This window comes from Spermophilus citellus (assembly GCF_964194105.1).
Source record: "Spermophilus citellus genome assembly, chromosome: 10".
Classification (NCBI taxonomy): Eukaryota; Metazoa; Chordata; class Mammalia; order Rodentia; family Sciuridae; genus Spermophilus; species Spermophilus citellus.
In genome coordinates this window covers 118,217,090-118,240,309 of record NC_138197.1, presented here as the reverse complement: position 1 = coordinate 118,240,309, position 23,220 = coordinate 118,217,090, and the positions used below count along the sequence as shown (strand labels likewise).

The window sequence follows — 23,220 nt, the reverse complement described above, 5'->3', positions numbered from 1 at the left end:
GATTGGGATTTTTGGTTTTTTGCTCTTGAGTTTCTCCTATATTTAGGATATTGATCTCATCAGATTTACAGTTTACAAATATTTTTGCCCGTTTTATAGGTTCTCTTCACACTTGTTTCCTTTGCTTTGTAAAAGCTTTTTAGATACAGAGGAATTTTATAGTCCAGTTTTTGCTTTTGTTCCCTTGCATTTGGGTTCATATTCAAAATATTGCCCAGACTAGTATTGTGGGGCTTTTCCTTCATGTTTTCTTCTGGCCATTTTACAGTTTCAAGTTGTACATCTAACTCTTTATGAAATAACAATTTGATTTCATGCTTCTGCTTGTGGATATTCGTCTTTATTAAAAAGACTGTCCTTAACCCATTGCATGTTTTTCAGACCTTTATAAAAAAAATCAATTGTCTGTAAATGCATGGATTAATTTGTTATTTCAGGATTTTTGAATCCTGTTCCATTGGTCAGTGTGTTTGTTTTTATGCTAATATCATGCTGATTTGATTATAGGTCTATTTAGTTTATTTTGAGTCAGTGTCACCAAGTTGCCCAGACTATCCTTGAACTTGCCATCTTTCTAGCCAAGTAGTTGTAATTATAGGCATGTACCACTGTGATTATTCTTTATTTATTTGAAGTACTGGGGATTGAATAAATCCAGGGGCACTCTATCACTGAGCTCTATCTCCCGCCCTTTTATTTTTTTGAGACAGAGCCTTACCAAATTAATTGCAAAGGCCTAGAACTTGCAATCCTTCTGTCTATCACTAGAATTACAGACATGCTACCACATTCTGCTGCAATAATTATTTTTAATCTGATGTCTTTGTAGGTTCAAGTCTGCTGTTTTATTGTTTTTGTTTGTAGTACTTTATTTGCATATGTGAAGTGCATGTATATACAAAATTGTGTTTGATTGGACTATATCTTCTGGAACTTTTTGAGGCCTGGATAGAGTTGCTCATCCAAGAGAAAACATTCACTATAATGACTTTGAAGCATTTTAAGGCCCCAAAGTATCTAATCCAAACTTTATGTACATTTTTATATCATCAAGTTGATAGTCCATGTATAATCATTCATTTATTTAGAATGTTCTGATTTTGAAAAACGTAACTTTTTTCTTGAACTTGTTATAAAATATGTTTACTATTAAAAGTAAAATGTTTCCTAGAATAAACCATAACACATTTACTGCTTGATTTTAGTTGTGCTAGGGATTTATTTTGTAAGGCCTAAACAACTTTGGTTTTGTTATGGCTTAATCTATAAATTAGTTTAATCTCAGTCTCCAAAATATTTACGTGGCCTCCTGATAAATTTTTTATTATAATGAAATTCAGAATATTTGTTTTATTTGTCCTCCAAACGTGTTAAAACATTTATTTATGTGCTTAGGAGGAGGAAGCAGACATTGAAGGAATTCAATATAAAACCCTTCGAACATTTCACCATGGAATCAGGGTTGATGGCATAGCTTGGAGCCCAGAGACTAGACTTGATTCATTGCCTACAGTAATCAAGTAAGTTTAAAGTTTCAAATGCAGTATTTAATAATGTTCTCTGATTATGTTAAATGATGACAAGTCTGATTGTAGAGACTGTTTCCTCCATGCCCATTTTCCATGACTCTAGATGATTCCATATTTTGACATTGCTATTATTAGATTAGGATTATCATATTTATTTGTGATTTAAATGTGTAGTCATGGCAGTGATGACTTGACCATGTGTTTGGTCCAAACTACAAAGATCTTTACCTGAAATTCATATGAGAAATTTGAAGTCTTCACAGATTCTTCTCTTATTTTGCCACCTTAATTACTGAAAATCCAACTTTCTGAAAAACTAAATTTAGTTGAGACAGTAATGCCTGCTGAAGCCGTCTGTACAAGGGCTTATATCTTGTGATCATTCCCTTCATTGCTCAGTGCATGTTTGCCTCCTTTTAATGAATTTGCTGCAATTCATCACTTTGGGTTTTTTTGTTTATTTATGATAAGCTATTCAAATCCTTTTTGGAACTATACAAATGAAAGTAATACAGAAAATATTAACCAGCCGTTAATTTTAAAGTTAATATTTTGGGACTGGAGGTATAGCCCAGTGTTAGAACACTTGTGCAGCATGCCCTGGGTTTAGTCCCCATACTGCCAAAAAGTTAAAGAATATCTTCACAGCAACCTAGTGACATAACTTTGTCCTTTCCAAATAAATTACATAGTTCTCTTGTGAAAAATAACACATTAAAAATTTAGGAAACGCAATAATATGAAAAGAAAGAATCCATTTATACTTCCAGTTCACTGTTTTATACATAATGTGGGCAATTGTGATTAAACTTAAAGTAGCCTTCTTTACTTTATATTTTTTTCATAGTGTTCCAAAATAAGTGCATTCATAACTACATAGCAAGTAAGGTGTGACTTGGCATCGCTCTTAACCATCATTAACATTTATCTTACATTTAAAAAGAAGTTCTTCTTGGACAGGGATTATAGCTCAGCGATAGAGCATTTGCCTTGCACATGTGAGGCACTGGGTTCAATCCTAATGCACCATAGTGAAAAATAAGTAAACAAGTTATTGTGTCCCATCTGCAACTTAAAAATATTTTTTTAAAAAAAGCAGCTCTTCTTGGTGGATTCTCTTTAGCATGTTATTATCTTGAGTTTATTTTCTTTCTCTTTAGATGTTTTCTTTTTCATGTTCCATTTGCTTGCTTTCCTTTCATAGTGGCTAGAAAATAAATTGTTCACCTTACTTTACTTCTCTGAGGTTTCTGATTTAATTAAGAGATGGATTAAATGCTCCTAAGGTAGAAAAGATTCAAAGAAAAGTGGAGCAACACCAGGCATTCATGTACTGATTTATAATTGAAGAGACAAATCCAGAATGTGGTAACATTTTATGTGTTTTCAAAATAAAATATTTAATTTGCCTCCTGTGTGCTTTAATGGGCATATAATATTTCCTACAACAGAGCTACAACATTCTCCTTCGCATCCTCAGGAAAAGCATGATGATGAATTATAAAACATTCCAGTGAAAATTGGAGGGAGGGACAATAGGAAGGGAAGACTTTTACTTACAGAGACTAAAAATGGATTTGTTTGGTTTTTTTTGCTTCCAGATTTTGTACTTCGGCTATTGATATGAAAATTAGATTATTTACTTCAGATCTTCAAGATAAAAATGAATATAAGGTATGTTGACAAGTATAATTCATAAATATTCAGAATTTACTTTAAAACATGTTATTATTTTTCTTTTAAGTTATTTATCCTAATTTGAAATGAATTTTTATTGTCATCTTCAAAGTTTGTGATTTGGGGACTCATTTATTCTGTTATATACGGTAGTAACTAGGTTCTTAGTAATGACTGAAGATTCTAAATCTGATATCATTTAGTAGTAAAATATGAGGTAGAAACAGTAAATAAGAAAATGTCAAAATCATAGTCGGGTATAGTAAAAATAAAATGGATGCAAACATACTTGGAGTAAGAGTTGAACTCAAGGGAACAAATGGTAAGGGCAGCATAGCCCAGACAGGCTTCTAAAGTGGTTAAGAGCTCAGACACAGGAGCCAACACCCCTGCATTTGAAGCCCAGCTCTACAGTTTAGTAATGGTATAACCTTAGTTTAGTAATGGTGTAACCTTAGTCAAGTAATCTAATCTCTGTAAACTCTTACCCTAATCTCTAGGGAAAAGGTAATCATAGCATCTCCCTCTTAGAATTATGAGCATTGCTTGAACTAATTCATGTAAAACAGAATGGTACTTAATACATAATAACCCTATATACGTTTATATAGGGTTATATATATTATATTTTCTGGTAATGTAATAGCCCTCAGGATGGGTTGAAATTGTTATCACATTTTCTTATAAGAATGGTATTGCCTTCTTGACTTTCTAGCAAATTAAAATATGTTGTAAAGCAAAGGTAAACCTTTCCAATCATTTAGAGAGTAGTGAAAATTATGCTTTAAGCTGTGTGCAATAGGGATAATGTATTGTACATATTGATTAATCTAAGGCTCTACCATGAATAACTAAATGTATAAATAGCACATAAAATTTTTACCTATTGAAAGTTAATATGCTCATTATGATAAATATTAAACATTTAATGTTAATTTGTCTCAGAACAGAGGAGAAGCATTTGAGAATTATTTGGAGGAGTTGGGTTTATTAATATTACACGGAAATGCTTTTTTTCCCCTTTTTTTATCATGAATTTCTATATAGTGAACAGATCAAATTCAAGGTTTTGGAAGGAAAGGAGAGAGGAAGGAAGAAAATCCATTGAGATATTCAAATATCTGGCAGGCTTATTTGGGACTTCAACTATAAAGATTTTGACAAATGGAATCTTGCCTGTTCACATTGTCCTCCAGCTTACAACTTCCCATTTGTTCCTTCTATGGTCAGAAGGGGATTACTGTGTTGATTGTGACTTTGGGCTTATAATACTGTCTCCATTGCTGGCAGTTACATTGAGCAAGAGAAGGAAAACATTTGAAGGTGAAGTTCATATTATGTATATTAAGCAATAAGTGTGAAAAGCACTAGATAACAAGGTAAAAAGCTTAGAGAGACTCAATCCCAGTACCCCTAAGAGGTTTTTTAGCATGTGATAAATGAGAAAGGAGGTGAGACAAGGACAGGTACAGTAAAAAAGTATGCATGTTTTTGGAAGAAATGCATACGAGAAAAGTTAGACTAAGCTAATAAGCAGTGTGTTGAATGACTAACTTCTTTCCAAGACAAACCTTCTCAAAAAGTGGGTGTATAAATCATGCTTTAAAAATAGCAGCTTGCCAAAGAAATATTTATAGAAAAAAGAAACATGCATTGAAATCTCTTGGCGCAGAGAAGTAAATATATTTGATAGGAGTATTGTAGATTATTTTCCTGTTTTCTTATTAAATTTCCCATTTTGTCAGGTATTAGAGGGTCATTCAGATTTCATTAATGGTTTGGCATTTGATCCCAAAGAAGGTCGAGAAATCGCAAGTGTGAGTGATGATCATACCTGCAGGTATGTGGCTTATGTTATAACCACATTTATAAATTTTCCTTTTATTTTAATGAGAATATATATTTTAAAAATTAGATAGGGACTAGGGTTGTAGCTTTGTGGTGGAGTGCTTACCTAGCAAGTGTGAGGCACTGGGTTCGCTCCTCAGCCCACATAAAAATAAATAGTTAAAAATTATTATATCCATCTACAACTTAAAAAAATGTACATGCATTTATATAAATTTATATAAACATTTATATAACATTTATATAAATTGCACAAATTATTATTAAAGAAACATTCTATTTAAATCAGAGATTTGGCACCAACGTGATTTTCAAAATCAGTGAAGTCAGTTTTCATCCCAGTTAATGGAAACTTTCATTAACTTTGTGAATATCTTTCTGCCTCTTATTTTAGATGTACACTTTTGTAAAATTTAAATATACATTAGATCCAATATTGGGCAAGATCAATAGAACAATAAAAGACCATTATCATATTATAAAGTTATGTCACAGATCATGTTTAAATAAATGTATAATAATGAACTGCAAATCTCAACTTGTTACATGAGACTCATGGAAAATTTGGTATTTTGACAAATTCAAAAGTCTTTATATAAGGTTTTCTGCAAATACATTTCAGTATCATGTTCTTCCATCCTACCCCCTAGTCTAGAATGGATGATGTAGCTATAACATTTTAATAGTTCCTAAAGCTGGAGAATATCACAAAAACAAGCTGAAGAGCAAGAGTAGGAGGTGGAAATAAACTGAGAAGTCAGGAGTGAAATGAGATAATCAGTCATTAGAGGAGTACCAATTTCTTCATTGGCTTTATCAATACTGTGATCAAAAGATACTGCTCTGCTGTTTTGCATAGTTTTAAATAACTGAAAAAGCTTTGTCAAAATCATTAATATTTATTAATTATTATATACATATTTTTAAAACTATTAAATATCATTAATAGTGATGTAATTAATAGTGATATAATAGTAAAATTGCTGGCTACTTTTTTATAATTTTTTATCTTTATATAGCTCACCTTTTTAAAGTTTCAGAATTATAGGCCATTATTCTTTATGTATGCACTGCCTGTTAAAATTTTTATGTCAGGGAGATGAAAGATTTATATGACATTAAAATTTTAGGTCCCCAAGTATTTACAAAACCAAGTTTGTATAGAGACCTTAAAATGGGTCATTTTCAAGGTAATAAATCACTAGATATAAATATTGGCATTTCAGTTCTCTAAAACATGGATATTTCAAATCACAAGCATTTGGAATAATAAAACTTGAAAAGGGAGGAAATGGGAGTATTTGCAAGCCAAGGAATAACCTGTGAATGGTGAATAACAGCCAGAGAGACATAGGAATACTCAGAGGTCTATGATTATTTTTTTTCTTGTAGTAGACGTTTGAAGTTTTTTTTATAGACTAGTAAATTTCTCCAGAAATCTTGGTGATTTCCAGCTTTTTTTTAATTAAACAATAAGAATTTTAAGTGTTATCACCTTTCATTATCATCATTTCATAAAAGAAAGGACATAATTCCTTTATAAAATAAAGGGCTTAGCTTCAGAGTAGGTCCTTTAAATAAATTTATCTTTTTGAAAAACTATCTACATTGTGCCTGAGTGTCTGATTTTGCTAGATTATGGTTGATGGTATTACTGTGTAGCAGGTATTCACACTCCTTACCCCCTCTAATGGAGGGAGATTTTCCTATCCCATTGGGCTTAACTTTGTGACTCATTTAGGCCAGTGTGATGTTAGCAAGTGTGACACCAGCAGAAGCTTTAAATGTTTTACCTGGTTTGACTTGACCTCTTGTGCTCTATCATCTGTGGTAAGGTGAGCATGTCCTAGATAGCTAATGGCCCCAGAATGAGAAATACTAGAGCAGATATGGAACCATCTGGCATTATGAAACAGCTTCCCATAGACCCATGAGGAAAAAATTGTGCTTATTTTTGTAAGCCTCTGATATTTTGAAGTTGGTACACATCATCATTACAGTATTAGCTGGGTAGCTAAATTTAGAATTTGTCAGTTTAATTCACTAACCAGAAGTAAACAACAACTCTGATTGGCTAATAAAACTAAACAGTATGGACAGAATTAAATTTTAAAAAAAAATACAACCACCAGAAGATGCAACTATGTAAAACAAGAAGTTAAAAGAATAGTGTAATGCATACTCTCACAGTTGTAAAGGAGAGAAATTCTAAAGGGATACCCAGTAATAGAAATACATTTCAGTACCACCATCTTCATTAACTCAAAGGATAGACTTGCCAAAGTACAAATAAGGACACTAGCACATGCAAAGTGTGTAATTTGGACAGAGCGAAGAGCCATTTACATCATGGGTATGACTTTTCACACTGACTAAAGTAATGCCAATCATACTCTGGGCCTTCATGTTGGTGGTAAAGGTACATTATTGAAATCCTTGTCTGATCTCAGTCAAAGCCTTTATCACCTTGGGAACAGATGATACCAGGCATAAAATAAATTAAAAATGAAAAAAAAAAAAAACTGTGCTAAATCCATATAGAAGATCAATAAAGAAACAAAGGACTTCAACAACATAAAACTAAATGTAACAGACGTACACTAAAACACTCGAAACATTTCCACCATTAGCATAATACACATTCTTCTCAAGTGCACATGGAATTTTTTCAAGAATAAAGCATATGTTAGGCCTTAAGACAATCATCAGTAAACTGAGAAAAATGTAAATCATATTAGACTGCATTGGAATAAAACTAGAAATTAAGGAATACTGTAAGAATCTACAAATTCATGTTTATTAAATGTGGCACTCAAATTATAGTGGGTCAAAGAAGGAAATACAATGCAAAATATTTTGAGATGAATAACAACAAAGCACAGTGTATAAAACTTATGAGATGCAGCAAAAGCAGTGCTGGGAAGGAAGTTTGTATCTGTGAACCTACATTAGAAAAGAAGGTGTCAAATCAGCAACCTAACTTTATACCTTAGAACTAAAAAAAAAGGACAAACTAGCACCACAGCTAACAGAAGGAAGAAAATAAAGATCAGAGGATAGAGAACCAAAAAGTTGGTTCTCCAAAAAAATTCAACAGAATTAACAAGCTGTTGACTAAACAGAAGAAAAGAGAGAAAGTATACCCAATAAATATATCAGAAAAAAATGAGGATGTTGCTTTTGTTCTTAAAAAATATGAACAATTATTACCAACAAATTAGATAATCTAAATGAAATGGACACATTCCCAGAAATAGAAAACTGCCACAACTGCCTCAAGAAGAAGGAAAATCTGATTAGACCTATAACAAACAAAGGAGTTTGAATCTGTAAAAAAACTAAAACTCCCAACAGAGGACATAATGCCTCACTTGTAATTTCCACCAAACATTTAAAAAATTAACACCAATCTTTCTCAAAGACTTTCAGAAAACAGGAGGGAACACATTTTAACTTATTCTGTGAGGCCAGCATTACTCAGATATCAATAAACCTTAAGAAAGAAAAGAAAATACAGACCAGTATCCATTATAAATATACATGCAAAATCCTTAGAAGAAAATTTCTTAGAAGAAAATATAAGGACAAATCTTAAAGACCTTGGAGTTGACAATGGTTTCTTAAATACAACACCAAAAAACATATAAAACAAAAGAAAATGCATAAATTCAACTTAATCAAAATTAAAAACCTCTGGGCATCAAAAGAGGCTGTTAGAAGGGTGAAGAGATAACTTACAGGGTAGGAGAAAATATGTGTAAATCATAAATCTAGTAAGAGTGTTGTATTCAGATACATGAAAACTCTTATAATAATTCAACAATGAAAAGACAACCCAGTTTAAATGTGGAGGAAGTACTTGAATAGACAGTTATACAAAGAAGTTATACAAATGTTATTCAGTACATGAAAAAGTGCTAAATGTCATTGATTATTAGGGAAATGCAAGTCAAAACCACAGATATTCACTAAAATAGCTATGATTTTAAAATGGAACAATAACAGGTGTTTAGAAAAACGTGAAGGAATTGGAACCCTAATACTTTACTGGAATCATTATAAAATGGTACAGTGCAACCATTATAGAGGATAATTTTGCAGTTTCTCAAAAAGTTAAGTGTTGAATTATCATGTATCCCAGCAATTCTACCCCTAAGTATATACCCAAAAGAATTCCGGAAATGTGTTCAAATAAAAATTTGTAAAGGAATATTTCTGTCAATGCTATTCTCAAAAGATGAAAATAGCTCAAATGTGTGGATTTATCAGTGGATAAATGGGTAAACAAAATGTGGTATATCCATATACCGGAATATTCTTCATGAAAGGAATGAAGTATTGATACATGCTACAACTTGAATGAACCTTAGAAATATTATATTAACTGAAATAAGCGAGACCAAAAGGCCACATTTTCTGTGATTCTATTGGGATAATGAATATGTTGTGGAACTACATAGTAGACAACACTGTAAATGTACCAAGTGCCCTTGTGTTATGTATTTTAAAAATGTGAATTTTGTAGTACATCACATTTTTTAATGCTAGGCTTTAATATGTAAAATATTATAGCTTCATCGAAAGAATATTTTATTGTTGCACATATACAACAAAAGAGACTACAGCATAGCACAGTCTTACGATATAGTCTTAACATCTGTACTATAAAGGGCAGAGAAAAAATGTCTCTGACCCAGTGTCTCTTTTAAAAAGTAATTTTTGAAATTACTTCACTATTTTGATCTATGCACATTTTCTAATGTTTGATTTTGACATTTCTAAGAGAGAGATAATACTATAATTAGTTAGTAGATTGGTGGCCTTAGTAACACGATTTTAAAACAGCCTATTTCCTCAGTAGATTCATGAAATACATGTATTTTGTTTGAAAATTGGCATTCTGAATCACACAGAATAAAGATTCACACTGTGAACTAAGGTGCTACTGATAATATGAAATATTATTATGGTAGAAGATTGGTTACGTTTTTATCAGATTCCTTCTAGTTTTAATCTATGATCTGTGCAATATTATGAAAACTGAGATCTCAATTTAGCCTATTGAGAACAATATATAGTTACAAAAAAAATTAAAGTGCCTTAATTGTATTATATTTTTATAGAATAAATAAACTCATGTTTATAGAATAATAGTGTTAAAACTACATATGTCTGCATACTGAAATAGTCTTTTTTCCTCTTTATAATGAATAGGATTGCATATCAGAAAATAACAGGAAATTTTAAGGCAAAGGCAAGACTACCAAGTGCATGGTCCACGGATATTATTGGCATAGAGTACAGTGTAAATAGTGCCATCTGGAGTTCTACAGCATCATAGCCCTGAGCAAACTACAGTATTACAATAAAGGCTTGTGTTAGTTATAATAGAACAAGTTAAATAGGCTTAAGAGAAAGAGGAACTAACATAGCAAAACAATCTATAGGATGTTAAATTGAAAAACAGAAGGAAAATATTGCAAATCATCCAGTTTGTATATGTATAGTATCAAATAATTCAGTGTTTTGCCAAGGAACAAAGTATTGAAAAACATTGCAGAAAACTTATCTTCTCTCTTGAAATGTTCCCACCTTTTATGAGTTTCTAAAGCTTAGTCTGTCATTTGAAAGTTATATAATTATTAGTATTGGTGACTCTTAGCCACTGCCTGCCCTGTGGCACCCCAATCATTAGGACAACCAAAAATGCCACTTACTTGTTGAGAACCACTGATATATTATTTTTATGGCAGTATTTTGAGCATTTAAAATAATGCTACAAAATCATAAATCAGTGAATCTGGGTAAAGGAATGAATACAACTATGTATGTGTCGCAGTATCTTTATAAAAGTGTTATTACAAAAAAAAAAAAAAGCATCTAACAGATGTGTTTAACAAAAGATATTCCCCAATAAATTGTGGGATTACTAGCCATTCAGGATCTTGTATGAACATATATACACACAAATATGTATGTGTACATACATTGGGTCATATAATTACTGGTTTGATCTGTGTGTATTATATGTGCTCTTCTATGCAATTGTACAGGAAGACATAAATACTGACATTCATAGTTATGACCCAGTATCATCAAAAGGAAGTAAAAATCATTATAATGTTTTAGAGGTAAAAAAAGTACATATTCATTTAGATAGATTTATTGTCTCCTGCCTCCAAAAGAAGGTAAAAGTGGTATTTAAATATTTTAATGGGTTAAGCTTATTATTTAAAAAACTCACAGAACATCTCATTCCCAGTTAATGCCAAATAGTAGATGTTCTTTTGTATCAGAAACAGTACCATTCTGTAAGAACAAGTCAGATCAACAAGTATTTAGTAAACACATTCAGTAGAATCAACATTTAGTACTTTGGGGATACAAAAGAAACATACAACCCAGTACTCACTGTATCTACAAAGGATGTCAGAAGTAAATCCATTTTCTGTTCCTCCTTACCCTTCAATAATCTTTTAAGATATTAGATTAAAAATTTATGGCAAAGGAAAATTGACTTCTAGAAACTAGGAATTAGTATAAGACTAATGAATTAGAGACACATAAGGTACCATTCCCTTCGTCTGTAAAACATGAAATAATTGTAAATGCCATGTTCTAGCTAGGATCATTTTTTTTAAAGAATGGGAGAAGGGACAGGATATAAGAAATAAAGAATAACTTTGTTTTGTTTTTAGGAATATAATCACACTATCGGATAAGGGAATACTAAATTACCTAAGCTAGTCACTAAGCCAGTAGTATAGGGTTACAAGAGGAAAAATGTTAGAAGAGGGAAAACAGTGTTTATCAAATGTCTTTTGTGTACCACATGGTGAGTTCTTGCCATATCACCTTTGTCTTGATACATTTGAGAGTCTTGTAAGATCCCTAATTAGAATGCAGTAGTCTTTCTCCCCCACCCCAGTTGGGATCACAAAATATGTGATATATTTAAAAACAGTCCTAGTGGGAAGCAGACAAAAGGGGACTGAGAACCTTCTGAAGATAGGCCAATGAACTATTCTTGGGAGGTAATCTGTGTTTAGGAGCACATAAACCATGCCTAAATAATTCCAGATATGAAGTGAAATCAGGATAAATTCCTATTACTCATTATAAGGTTATGGTTAAATCAGGAAATAAAGTTCGCTGCTTATCTTCTAAAATTCCCTCTAATTTCTAGAATATGTTTAATCAAGAGTAATTGTTGTATAAGTTTAGCAGAGCTTTGAGAATGGAGTAAAATTGATAGTTTGTGTTGTTTGATAATACTCTCAATAAATAGAAGTTAAGGATTCTGTGTATAAAAAAATACTGTCTGAAAATAATAAAACCTTGTGATCATAGTTTCAGACCTTTTTATTCAATGAATAAAACCAAATGTTAATGAAAGATTATTATATCCTAAAAATCAATAAAGTGATTAAAGAATTTTCTAAAATGTTGCATGATGATGTACTGCTAACACCACTCTGTGATATTCAACACTTTGTTCTTTCTCATGTGCCCTTCTAGATGAAATACAAAACCAGTATTTATTAAAGTCTTTTACCAAACCAGTGATTACAGTAATTTCAGCTTGCCTTATGTGGCCCTCATGTGGTTACATTAAGTGAATTATATAAATGGGAGTCATGTACAAATACTTTTCAGGTTTACTTTGAAATCCTTTAATGTGCATAATGAGGACTACTTTGCCTTATCTATAGTTTTCATATTTAGCATGTAGTCAAATTTTAAATTGTAAAGTTTTATCGAAACTTTTGTTGGACATCATGAAATTCTCATATTTCCTAGATAGTATAAAGGGTATTTGTATTAAGGATTGTGTCAGTTAAAGAATTTACAAGTCCTACTCTGAACTCCTTAAAGATGAAATTATATATGATCTGTTTGAAAACTACCGTATGGTATTTCTTTGCAGTTGAGTTTAATTCTGATGAATGTGACAAAATTTATCACAATTCCCTTCCTTGAAAAATCTACTTATTAAGTTTTTAAATGAGATGTTAATTCTGCTATGGGGTATCTTCCGTTTCTCACTTCTGGGATATTAAACTTGTAATTTCTGCTTAATCTCTCTTTTTAGTTCTTATTCAGAAGTTAGTAAAATAATCTATTAATGCTGCTAGCAAACTGTCACTACTACTAGCTCGGTAGACTTGAGTACTTAAAAACAATAGGAGTCAGTTAGTCTTATTTTCTAAATATATTTGAAAATACTTTACTAAAGTATCTTTTATAAAGTATCTTTTATGATAGCTTGAAAGCTATCATGCCATTTTGGTTTTGCTCCCTTTTAAAACTTTTATCTTTCAATGTTCTTCAGAGTCTGAGCCATTACTAACAAAGTTTATTCACCACTCTAACCTACCAAACCCACTATCAAGATTTGTCAATCTAATCCCTGGATTGGGGCCTTTAGTTAGAAGATTCCCTACCTTTGAACTTCTTTTGTGCTTAAACAGTTATTTCAGCAATAAATTATTTATTACTTGCTTTATTTACCTTTCCAGTTGTGTGTTTACTTACTAAAGAAATATGCCATGGCTTAACTTTTTTTTTTTTCAATCATCTACATCACAAGTATCTTGTTTCCTGATTACTTGGAAATGAGAGAGAAAATCCTCAATTTGCTATCAAAAACTCAGTGAAAAATGTGTTTCTTGTTTAGGATACACAGGAGGTCCCATTCTTGCACTCAGGGATATTGTAAAGTACCTCTTCATCCTTATAACTACATCTCTGTAGTATTACTTTTGTTCTTGTTTTCTAATTTAATTATTCAGTTCACTGATTCATATGATCTAGTCATGTCTTTTAGAAAGATTGTGGTGTATTCTTTGCTTTACCCTTTACAGAGGGCCAAATGGATACAGATGTGTCATTTAATCTCATCCATTCCTTCTTTTGTCTGTGCTGTCAAAAACATTTGGTAGCAGAAACTTCCTTCTACAATGAACTCCCTAGGAGACAATGAGCTGCCAATTAAAAATGGAGAACAAAAAGAACAGAGTATTACCCAGGAAATTTCCTTTTGAATTCTCAAACAGAGTATCAACCTCTGCTAATTGTCCATTTAAAAGTCTTTTGAGAATATCTAAGATATCCCAATATGCCAACACCAAATTTATAGTACCTTTTTATTAATTAAATGGGATAATTGTATTTGGGTTCTATATGGTAGGGATACTTAATGAAGTTCTGCTGAAAAGCACTGGGTCTGAAATGAGGAAATAATTTTAGCAATAAACTACTAAAAGTAAAGTAAGTATAATTCATAATCTTAGACCCAGTTAACTCTTCATCCATCCTTTTTATGATTAACAAGAACAGTTCTATTTAGGACTACAGTAATGGTGAGAGGGAAGATGTTTGTTATAATTACAGTTCAAATTGGGTCAAAACTGTAGTTTATTTCACTTGAGAGTAATACTGTACCTGTGCCTTTTGATTCACTGGATCTGACTTCTTAATGTATTAGCAGATGACCTTTACCTTAGAAGCTTTTCCTTTGCAAACAGTTAAATATGTATACATGTGTATTTCATATAGCTCCTAACTTTTTGGCCCAGGTAATTTAACCTGGTAACATTTATGCCATACTTCTATAAGTAGTCCATTGTCGTTTCATATATTTGTTTATTAAGAAGACAATGAGCCCTTAAAATTAATTTTTTTTAGTAATTTTATTATTATAAAAAATTTCATGCTAAATAAATTTGACAATACTAAAACCTGAATTTCCAAATTTTAAATTTGTTTTCCTGTTATGGTAGAAACCCTTTTTTTTTTTTCCTTTAATGATCTAGACCAGTAGTTCTTAGAAAACCAAAAAGTCAGTAAACTCAGGAAATCATTTTGAAAGTATGCCTACCTGTCTTATTCAGATATACAACATATATATGAAAAAAAACATTTGCCAATCTTTTTTTATTGGGCCCAAGCTTTTTTCTTAGGTTATGAGTCATTGATTGGCATTGGATTCTTGTTCTACATGAGCAACAACCATAATACAATGTCTACAATGAATACAACACTTACAAAAGTAGTCTTAATTCAGAATACATCTGAATTTTGAAGATTTTTTTGTTGTTATTTAAGTTTTTTTAACTGTCTCACATACCTAATTTAAGAGGGTCTTTTTTCCCTTTTAGAAATAGCCTTAGTTGCCAATAACTTCATCAAAAGAGCTCTGCTATTTTCATGTTTTATCCATTTATATAATAACAATTATATAATTACAACAATAAGACTTTACATCATATATATAAACAATGGTTTGCTGGGGAAAAAAAAACCCATATTCCCTCTTGGTAAGCATACAAGAAATACGTAAGTGGGAACATTAAGAAATTGCTTTCTCTTTCTCTTCATTTCTACAGAGGGAGAAAGGAAGAATCTGTCACAAGGAAATCCATTTATAGAGCTTCTGTATATTGTATTCACTACATTTTAAAACTTACATAAATATATACATACATAGATATATAAAAAGAACAATATAAAATGCAAGAATTACAAAATAAGGCCAACTGAAAAGCTGTGCCTTTTGCCATTCTGACAGTATTTAATCAGAAATAAGAGAAAGTTTTAGCTTTTTTCCATTGGTAATTAAAAACTAACAATGAAAGAAAGTATGAGGTACAGCTAATTTGGAAAACTGTTCAGTGATACCTGAAGAACATATTTGTAAACTATGGTCCAGCAATTCCGTGCCTAGGTATGTACCTAGCAGGTATGTGTATGTAACGGGGGTGGTATATGTATATCTATACTCAATAAAATTGGACCATGTACAAAAGGTTTATAGTGGCATTTTTGGTAATACCAAAAATTGGAAACAACCTAAATATCTGTCAGCAGTACAATGAATAAATATGCTGTGGTATACTTAAATAATGGAATACTGTATAATTGAGTTGTTAAGTCTTATTTCTCTTTTTGATAGATGAGAATGAAGAGATTACAACACGCAGCAAAGTTTGCAAATCTCATAAAACCTAATGACCAAAAAAATATGTAACATATGATTGTAAAATACAGACAAAAGTAAGCTATGGTGTTAGTAGAAGTTAGGATAGCAGTGTTAGTAGTCAGCTCTTCTGTGAAAAAGCAAGGAAATGTGATGGGAACACAAGGCAACTTTTGGAATTCTGGAAATACTCTGTGGATTTGGGTTCTGTTCTCATTGAGTGTATTCAGTTTTAATTATATACCTAAGATTTGTATACTTTTATTACACATGATATATTTTTTAAAAAAGCAATGTGACTTTATCTGAAGAAACTAATGTGAACTATATGAACCATGTAGTAAAGACAAAGAAAAATGAGTTGAGTTCCATAAAAGGATTTGAGAAGGGCTTAATTTTATAATTTATCAAAAAAGGAAATAGGCCTTAACAACCTAAATTATACCATCTGTAGCTAATTTGGTTAGGATAACTTATTTCAGCCCAATTTGTTGTATTTTGCATACTTAGTTACTTAAGTTTGCAACCACTGAGAATTATTGAATAAGCATATAAATATGAACCATAAATCATTTTATCCTAGTCCCCCCAAAATTAATCTGGATCACTCTCTTTAAACCTTCCTTGTGTTCAAGTCAGTTTTTTAAAAAAATTAGGTTCTATTCAGGATAAAATACTGTTTTAAATTTTGGCTTATTGGAATATACTTAATTAGTTGACAATTTTATATCTCAACCTAGATTTTCTATTCCTTTTCTCTCCTTCATTTGAAAATGTTGAAAAAAACTCATAAAAATGTCTGGTATGTATTTCCTCAATTTATATAGTAGCCAACAAAAAAATCATATATATTAGAATAAGATCAAAAGAATGGATGTTTTAAACCATCTTCTCATGGGATTCACTGAATTTGGAAGAAAATTTTATGCTGTTTCGGTAGTGGCAAAATATATGCAAGCCCAGTGCTATATTATGCAAATGAAAATAGAGAAGAAAGAAATATTCAATTTTCATAATTAATAATCTCATTCACTGTGGGAAGTGAAATTCAATTGTATAAACCATTGGTAAATGTGATTCCCCTCTTCGATTAAATTGTAATTGTCTCCCCTGTGTAGTAAATGCAGATGAAAAGTGTTGATTTAGCAAAAGAAAAGTGTATGCTTCAAATATTTAATCAAGAAGATAATCATAAAAAATGTTAGTTTATGTGCAACTATGATACTCTGTAATTTCTACAAGGAAGAAAAATATTTGAAATAATGTCATTTAACACAGAGTAGCATTGTCTAATAAATATATCTACATTCTTTGAAATAAAATTTAACTCTATGCATAAGATATATTCCTGAAATTTTTTGAAATTGTTTTCATCCTAAAGAGAGAGAAACTATAAAAACCAGAAGAAAATGAACCCACGAACCCAGGGTCTTAAGCATGCTAAGCACAGAATCCACTGGTCTATGCCCCAGTCCCTGAAGTGTTCAGTTCTCAAAGACCATAATTCTGTGGGCACTTTGCCAGCCACCTACTAATTTCTATCTTTGCATGCTAATCTCTTCCAGTACCATATAATAGTAGCTGAGTAAGAAGACTTAAGTTGACATAAAAAGTCTGGGTGGGGAATAGCAGTTCTCAGAACAAAGTACCATACCTGAGATTATAGAGTCTTAATTCCCCACTGTAGGTGGGAATGCATGGGAGATCCATGTCTGAGTAACCTGGTCCTTGTTACCATGGATTTGTAACTAATGAGGACAAAAAGAGTAGGAGGAACCAAGTGCCCGGTCTTCAACACACTTTAATCTAGTAGCTATCAAGTCCAGCTACCTTTGGGAGAGAACACTGAAGAAGTGAGCCAGATTGGAAACTGTATAACATAGGAAGTATCCTCTGGGTTGGAAACCCAAAGGTACATGGCATAAGCAATTCCATCTGTGGAAAATGATTATGCCTCTAAATGCACATCACCACTTCATATTAGCTTCTTTATATGTTATTTTTAAAATGAAAGTGCTGGGTAGCGGGTGGGGGGTTAAGCATTCCTGGTTAATTGAAGTGACTACTAGGTGAAAATGTACTCTGATAATTTACCTAGAAGCTTCAAGATCTTGCCATAAGGTAAAGAGTATAATTGAAAAACAAATTATTGTGTTGCTATCTTATATTAATTAAAAAATGTGTGTCTCTTTGTTTCATGATTTTAGTAAAACTAAATTCTTCATACCACTTTTCATACTTTCTAATAGCAGTGTTAATTGTCTTTTAAAATAATTACAAGTGTTTATCATAATTTGTAATAAGAGCTTTGAATAAATTTATGGAAATTTGATTTTACTAGTAATTTATCAAGAATATTTAACATTATACTCTTATTCTTTTATTAGGATTTGGAACTTGGAAGGAGCACAAACAGCTCATTTTGTTCTTCATTCCCCTGGAATGAGTGTGTGCTGGCATCCTGAAGAAAATTTTAAGGTTATTATTTATAATTTAGCTTTCTTTAATCAGCTGAAAAGACATATAAGATACAATACATATACCCATAGAAGAGAAAAATCAATGGCTTCCCATCTCAGAAACACTAATTGGCATGAGTACATTTGGATTAGTCTAGATATCTGTACTTTAAAAGTTTATCTAAAATTGTTAGTTTTAATTTGACAGCCATCATCCACAAGTGGCATTTATTCAGAGTACACTTTTCCTGATGTTTAGCAGATTTAGTCTAAAAACTTATACCCAGATGATCTAGTAGCATTGTGAAGTAAATAAAGGAAAAAGGACAGGCACAGTGGCACCTGCCCATAATCCCAGCATCTCCAAAGGCTGAGGCAGGATTGTGAGTTTGAGCCAGCCTCAGCAATTTAGTAAGGCCCACAGCAACTCAGAGAGGCCCTGTCTCAAAATAAACAATAAAAAGGGCTGGTTTTATAACTCAGTGGTAAAGCAACCCTAGTTCAATCCCCAATACCAAAAGTAAAGAAAAAGATAAATAAAGGCACATCCAAGCTTGTGAGCCATAACATATAAACAGGAAGCATCAGTGACTTCAGGCAGATTTTCCCTGGTTACAGTGATGTTCAATTTCTATTCGGAGTAGAGCTTCCTAAAAATACTAAAGGTACACTAAGAGGTCTGATTATCAATTGGTCTTAACTCTCATTTCACTGGGAAAACAGGAGCCATTCAGTAAGAGTTGTTATTGATGGCTCATGCTGTAATTTCAGCAGTTCAGGAGGCTGAGACAGGAGGATAGTGATTTGAAAGCCAGCCTCACTGAGGCCCTAAGCAACTCAGTGAGACCCTGTCTCTAAATAAGATATAAAAAGGGGCTAAGGGTATAGCTCAATGGTTAAGCACCCCTAGGTTCAATCCCCAGCACCAAAAAAAAAGTTATGTTGTTGGCCAATATTTTCTATTTAACATCACTACATTTATTATATCTGAGTAGAATCTAAGAAGTTTCAGCTTTCTTAAACGTAATCTTTCAGCTGTTCTCTGGGGTTCATTCCTGTCCCTTAGGCATCCTATTTTCACAGTCCTCTATGTCTTTATACACTTTCTTCATTCTGTAATGTCCTTAAGTTTGCACAAAATGATAAATTTGACTGACCATGGCAAACAAATAATGCTCAAGCGCACTGGGCCCTCAGCTAGCATTTCATTTACTTTTCATGGTACTCTTATGAGTCTCAGATGATCTCCATTTCACAGATAAGGAAACCAAGGTTCAGAGAAGTTAAATAAACTTGCCCAGAGTCATATCACTGGTAAGTGAAAGAATTGGCATTTGAACCTAAGCAACTCAACTCAGTAGTTTTTGCTGTTGATGATTGCAGTCTTCCATATTTCCTTTAAATTTTAAACTTTTACACCTTTTATTTCTAAACATTTGAATCTATTGCCCATAACTTTTAACTTGGGTTCTGTTTTCCCGTCTCTTGGTCCAACCACTGTCTCATTCAGTGCCACTTCTTTTAGAAATTACCACTGATATTTTCAACACATAAAATGTCCTTTTCCTTAATTCTTAATCCCAAGGCAGCTTTTCCACCATGGAGCACCTCTGTCTTGAAAGCCCTAGCTGCACTACCCTAGTCCTCTTGAGTAACTTTGCATGTATCTTTTTCTTTTTATACCGTCATCTTTTTTTTTCCCTATGTATTTGTGAGTTGTCCCAAGGATTAGTTTCTACTGATACTATACCCTCTTGTAATAGGGCGTAATAAAAGGAATAAGTTTCCTTCTTTAAGTTATACTCTGACTTTTAAGGAAGAAATACATGTAAATACAGCATCACAGATAATAAGTATTAGAATTTTTAAAAATCTACTTAGTAGACTACTAACATAAAGAACAAATAATCAGATCTTCTCACAGCTTTCACAGAAGAGGTAAGCCCCAGACTGTTGGTGTGTTCTTTGACCCTGGGATTCCTTGGAAATTTGTTTCAGGCCTATTAGATCTTTTTATGAGAATTATTCTCTGGATATATGTATGAACAAAATGTTCTAATTTATTCATGTTAGATGCTTAAGTGTTATTTCTGAATCCAGGTCCTAAATTTTGTTTTATGCCTAGATTTCTCCCCTAGAGCCGTGAATCTACTTAAAACAAAGATTCTACCAAAATGTTAATACTGCTATGTTTAACTACAATAAACTACTTTTTTAATAAATGACCTAGATGAGAAGTAAGAAAATTTATTACAACATCTATCTCCAAACGTGTAAATTAATGCTGAATTTGTTAATATTTCAGATCACTTTCTTCCATATGCTTTATTTTTCTTCTAAAGATCATTAAAATTCCTTTTATATTTAATGTTTCTATGATTTCCTAATGTTTGGAAGTCCCTGCTCCAAATCACATTAACTCACAAACCTAAAGTCATATCTAATTCTTTCCTTCCCTCAACAAGCATTTCCATGCCTTCATGTCCTAACTCTACTTGTTCCTTCATGTCACTAACTCTTCTTGTTCCTTTCTTCCTTAAGATGCATCTTCCTTTTCCTGTTCTCTTAGTTAGCTTCCATCAGGCATTGATTGTTTCTGAGGTCTCTGACTCTCCACTCTTTGAAAATCCTTCTTCCTTTTTGGTTAATATTCTTAAAATAACAGATTCACATATCACTCCTAAACTTAGAAGCTTAGAATACAGAAAAGTGTCATAGAGAATTGGTTTAGAGTGTGGACTCTTGTGTTAACTGCCTGAAGTTAAGTTCAAGCCTGCCACTCAGTAGTTGTTTAAACTCTCTCATTTACTGCCTTCATTTCCTCAACTTATAAAATAGATACTTTTTTATAGCATCACTAAATGAGTTAACATTTCTAAAATCCTTTTAAAAGTACATAGTAAGCAATCAGATGTTGAAGGTATTTTTTACAGCTATAACAATCCAGTGCTTTTCAGTGGCCTACCATGTCAGATCAAACACAGAATTTTTATCCTCTTATGCTTGATCTTGATGGAAAAAACAAAAGAGAAGAGAGTTGGGTCTCTGATTACCTGTCTCATAGAATTCTTAGAAAAAAATCACATGGGATATAAACTGCATAAAGGAGCCATAAAATCTGGAAATCACAAAATACATATAGTAAAATGGAAATTTTCTTGAGATTGAGGCTCATGTCTTTTATCTTTGACTTCTGTTAATTAACAGTGTTTACATGTATATTTGTATAAAGTTGATCCTCATTATTCACAGATTTTGAATTTATAAATTAATCTACTTATTAAAATGTATTTGTCACCACAAAATCAGTATTCTTAGCACTTTTGAAATCACAGACATGTGCAGAGCAGCAAAAACATTGAAACATCTAATGTGCACATTCCCACATAAGGTCAGACAAGGCAGCACTGCCTTCTTGTCTTAGTCCTTGTAAAATAAATACATGTCTTTTCCATGGTCTGCCAGTGGCACATTTTTTACATCTTTGTACTTTTTGTTGTTAATTTTACTGTGTAAAATGGCCCCAAAACATAGTACTGAAATGCTATATCGTGTTCCTAAGTAAAAGGCAGTGCTATGCCTTATAGAGAAAATATATGTGTAGATAAGCTGTTTTCAGGAATAAGTTATAGTGGTTTTGCTTATGAAGTCTATGTTAATGAATCAATATATGTTACATAAGGTGTCTTTAAACAGAAACACAAAGGTATGTGTGCATTGACCAGTTATGAAAAATGATCTTGGGAGCTTCCAAGAATCTAACCCTATATTTACCCTAGGAACAGTTGTTCAAAATTTGCTAATTCATTGTTTGCAGCCATTTTAGAGTACCTAACTCCCACAAATAATGAGAGTCAACTGTATATATAAATAAAGTAGATGTTCAATGGAGGACTGTTAGAAGAGTAATGGAATGTCTGCCAAAACCCCTGAGCTAGAGATGGCCTATCTTGTTAGAAGTAGTAACAACATTTTATGCTATTTTGTGATACAAGTCCAATCACATTTTAGCCATATAGTAATTTTTTGAGTCTGATATAATTGTCCCCCATTTTATGGGTGAGAAAGAAGTAAATTTCAGGTCTTTCATCAGATTGTGGCAGAGACTAGGAGTTTTCATGCCAGTTTCCACATTCTTTCCAGTCTACCACTGTTAGTTCACACCTTCAGTGATGTTTTTATCTTAATATAATCAGAATTTAAACAGCATTCTTAAAAAGAAAGAACTTCACAGAGAATTTTATAGAGCACTTTCTTTGGGCATCAACAGCTCATATACTTAGATAGACACAGCACTCTCTTAATTTGTGCATTTGATAAGTCACAGATTAAAAACACTGATTATTGAATATCTTAAATCAGTGGCATCTTAGAAAAAAGGGAATATTGAGTGTGAGGCTACTCATTTAATCACTGCAACAACCCATTAGCTATCCTCATCCTCCAATTTCCAGTTTAGAAATGAGAGAGCTGTTGATCATATGTTGGAGTCGATCAGTTTTTAACTGGAGGAAGCAACCTTGCTACTCAGAACTACCTGAGCTCTTCAACTGTTCCAATGCTGCCTTCCACTCTGGAAACAAATTGCATAAGGATGTATAATACAGGATATATACTTGGCTATCCTTGCCAGACAATAAAGCTAACATAAAAGGTTAACTTTTCTCAGAATGAATGTTTAGGTTGATCTCTTCTGCCTAGCATCATCATTTAAAATTGTTTTTTTTGT

The 23,220-nt window shown here is 32.2% G+C and overlaps 1 protein-coding gene across 2 annotated transcripts in view; it reads left to right on the top strand.

The window, feature by feature from the left end:
* The window catches only part of NUP37 (nucleoporin 37), a 36,031-nt gene that overhangs the window by 9,159 nt on the left and 3,652 nt on the right, over positions 1-23,220 (top strand). For both annotated transcript variants that reach the window (XM_081311468.1, XM_081311467.1), the window contains exons 3-6: positions 1,396-1,520; positions 3,131-3,203; positions 4,952-5,046; positions 18,420-18,510. In XM_081311468.1, coding sequence (XP_081167594.1) covers positions 1,396-1,520; positions 3,131-3,203; positions 4,952-5,046; positions 18,420-18,510 — 384 coding nt within the window. The remainder of the gene's footprint in view (positions 1-1,395; positions 1,521-3,130; positions 3,204-4,951; positions 5,047-18,419; positions 18,511-23,220) is intronic.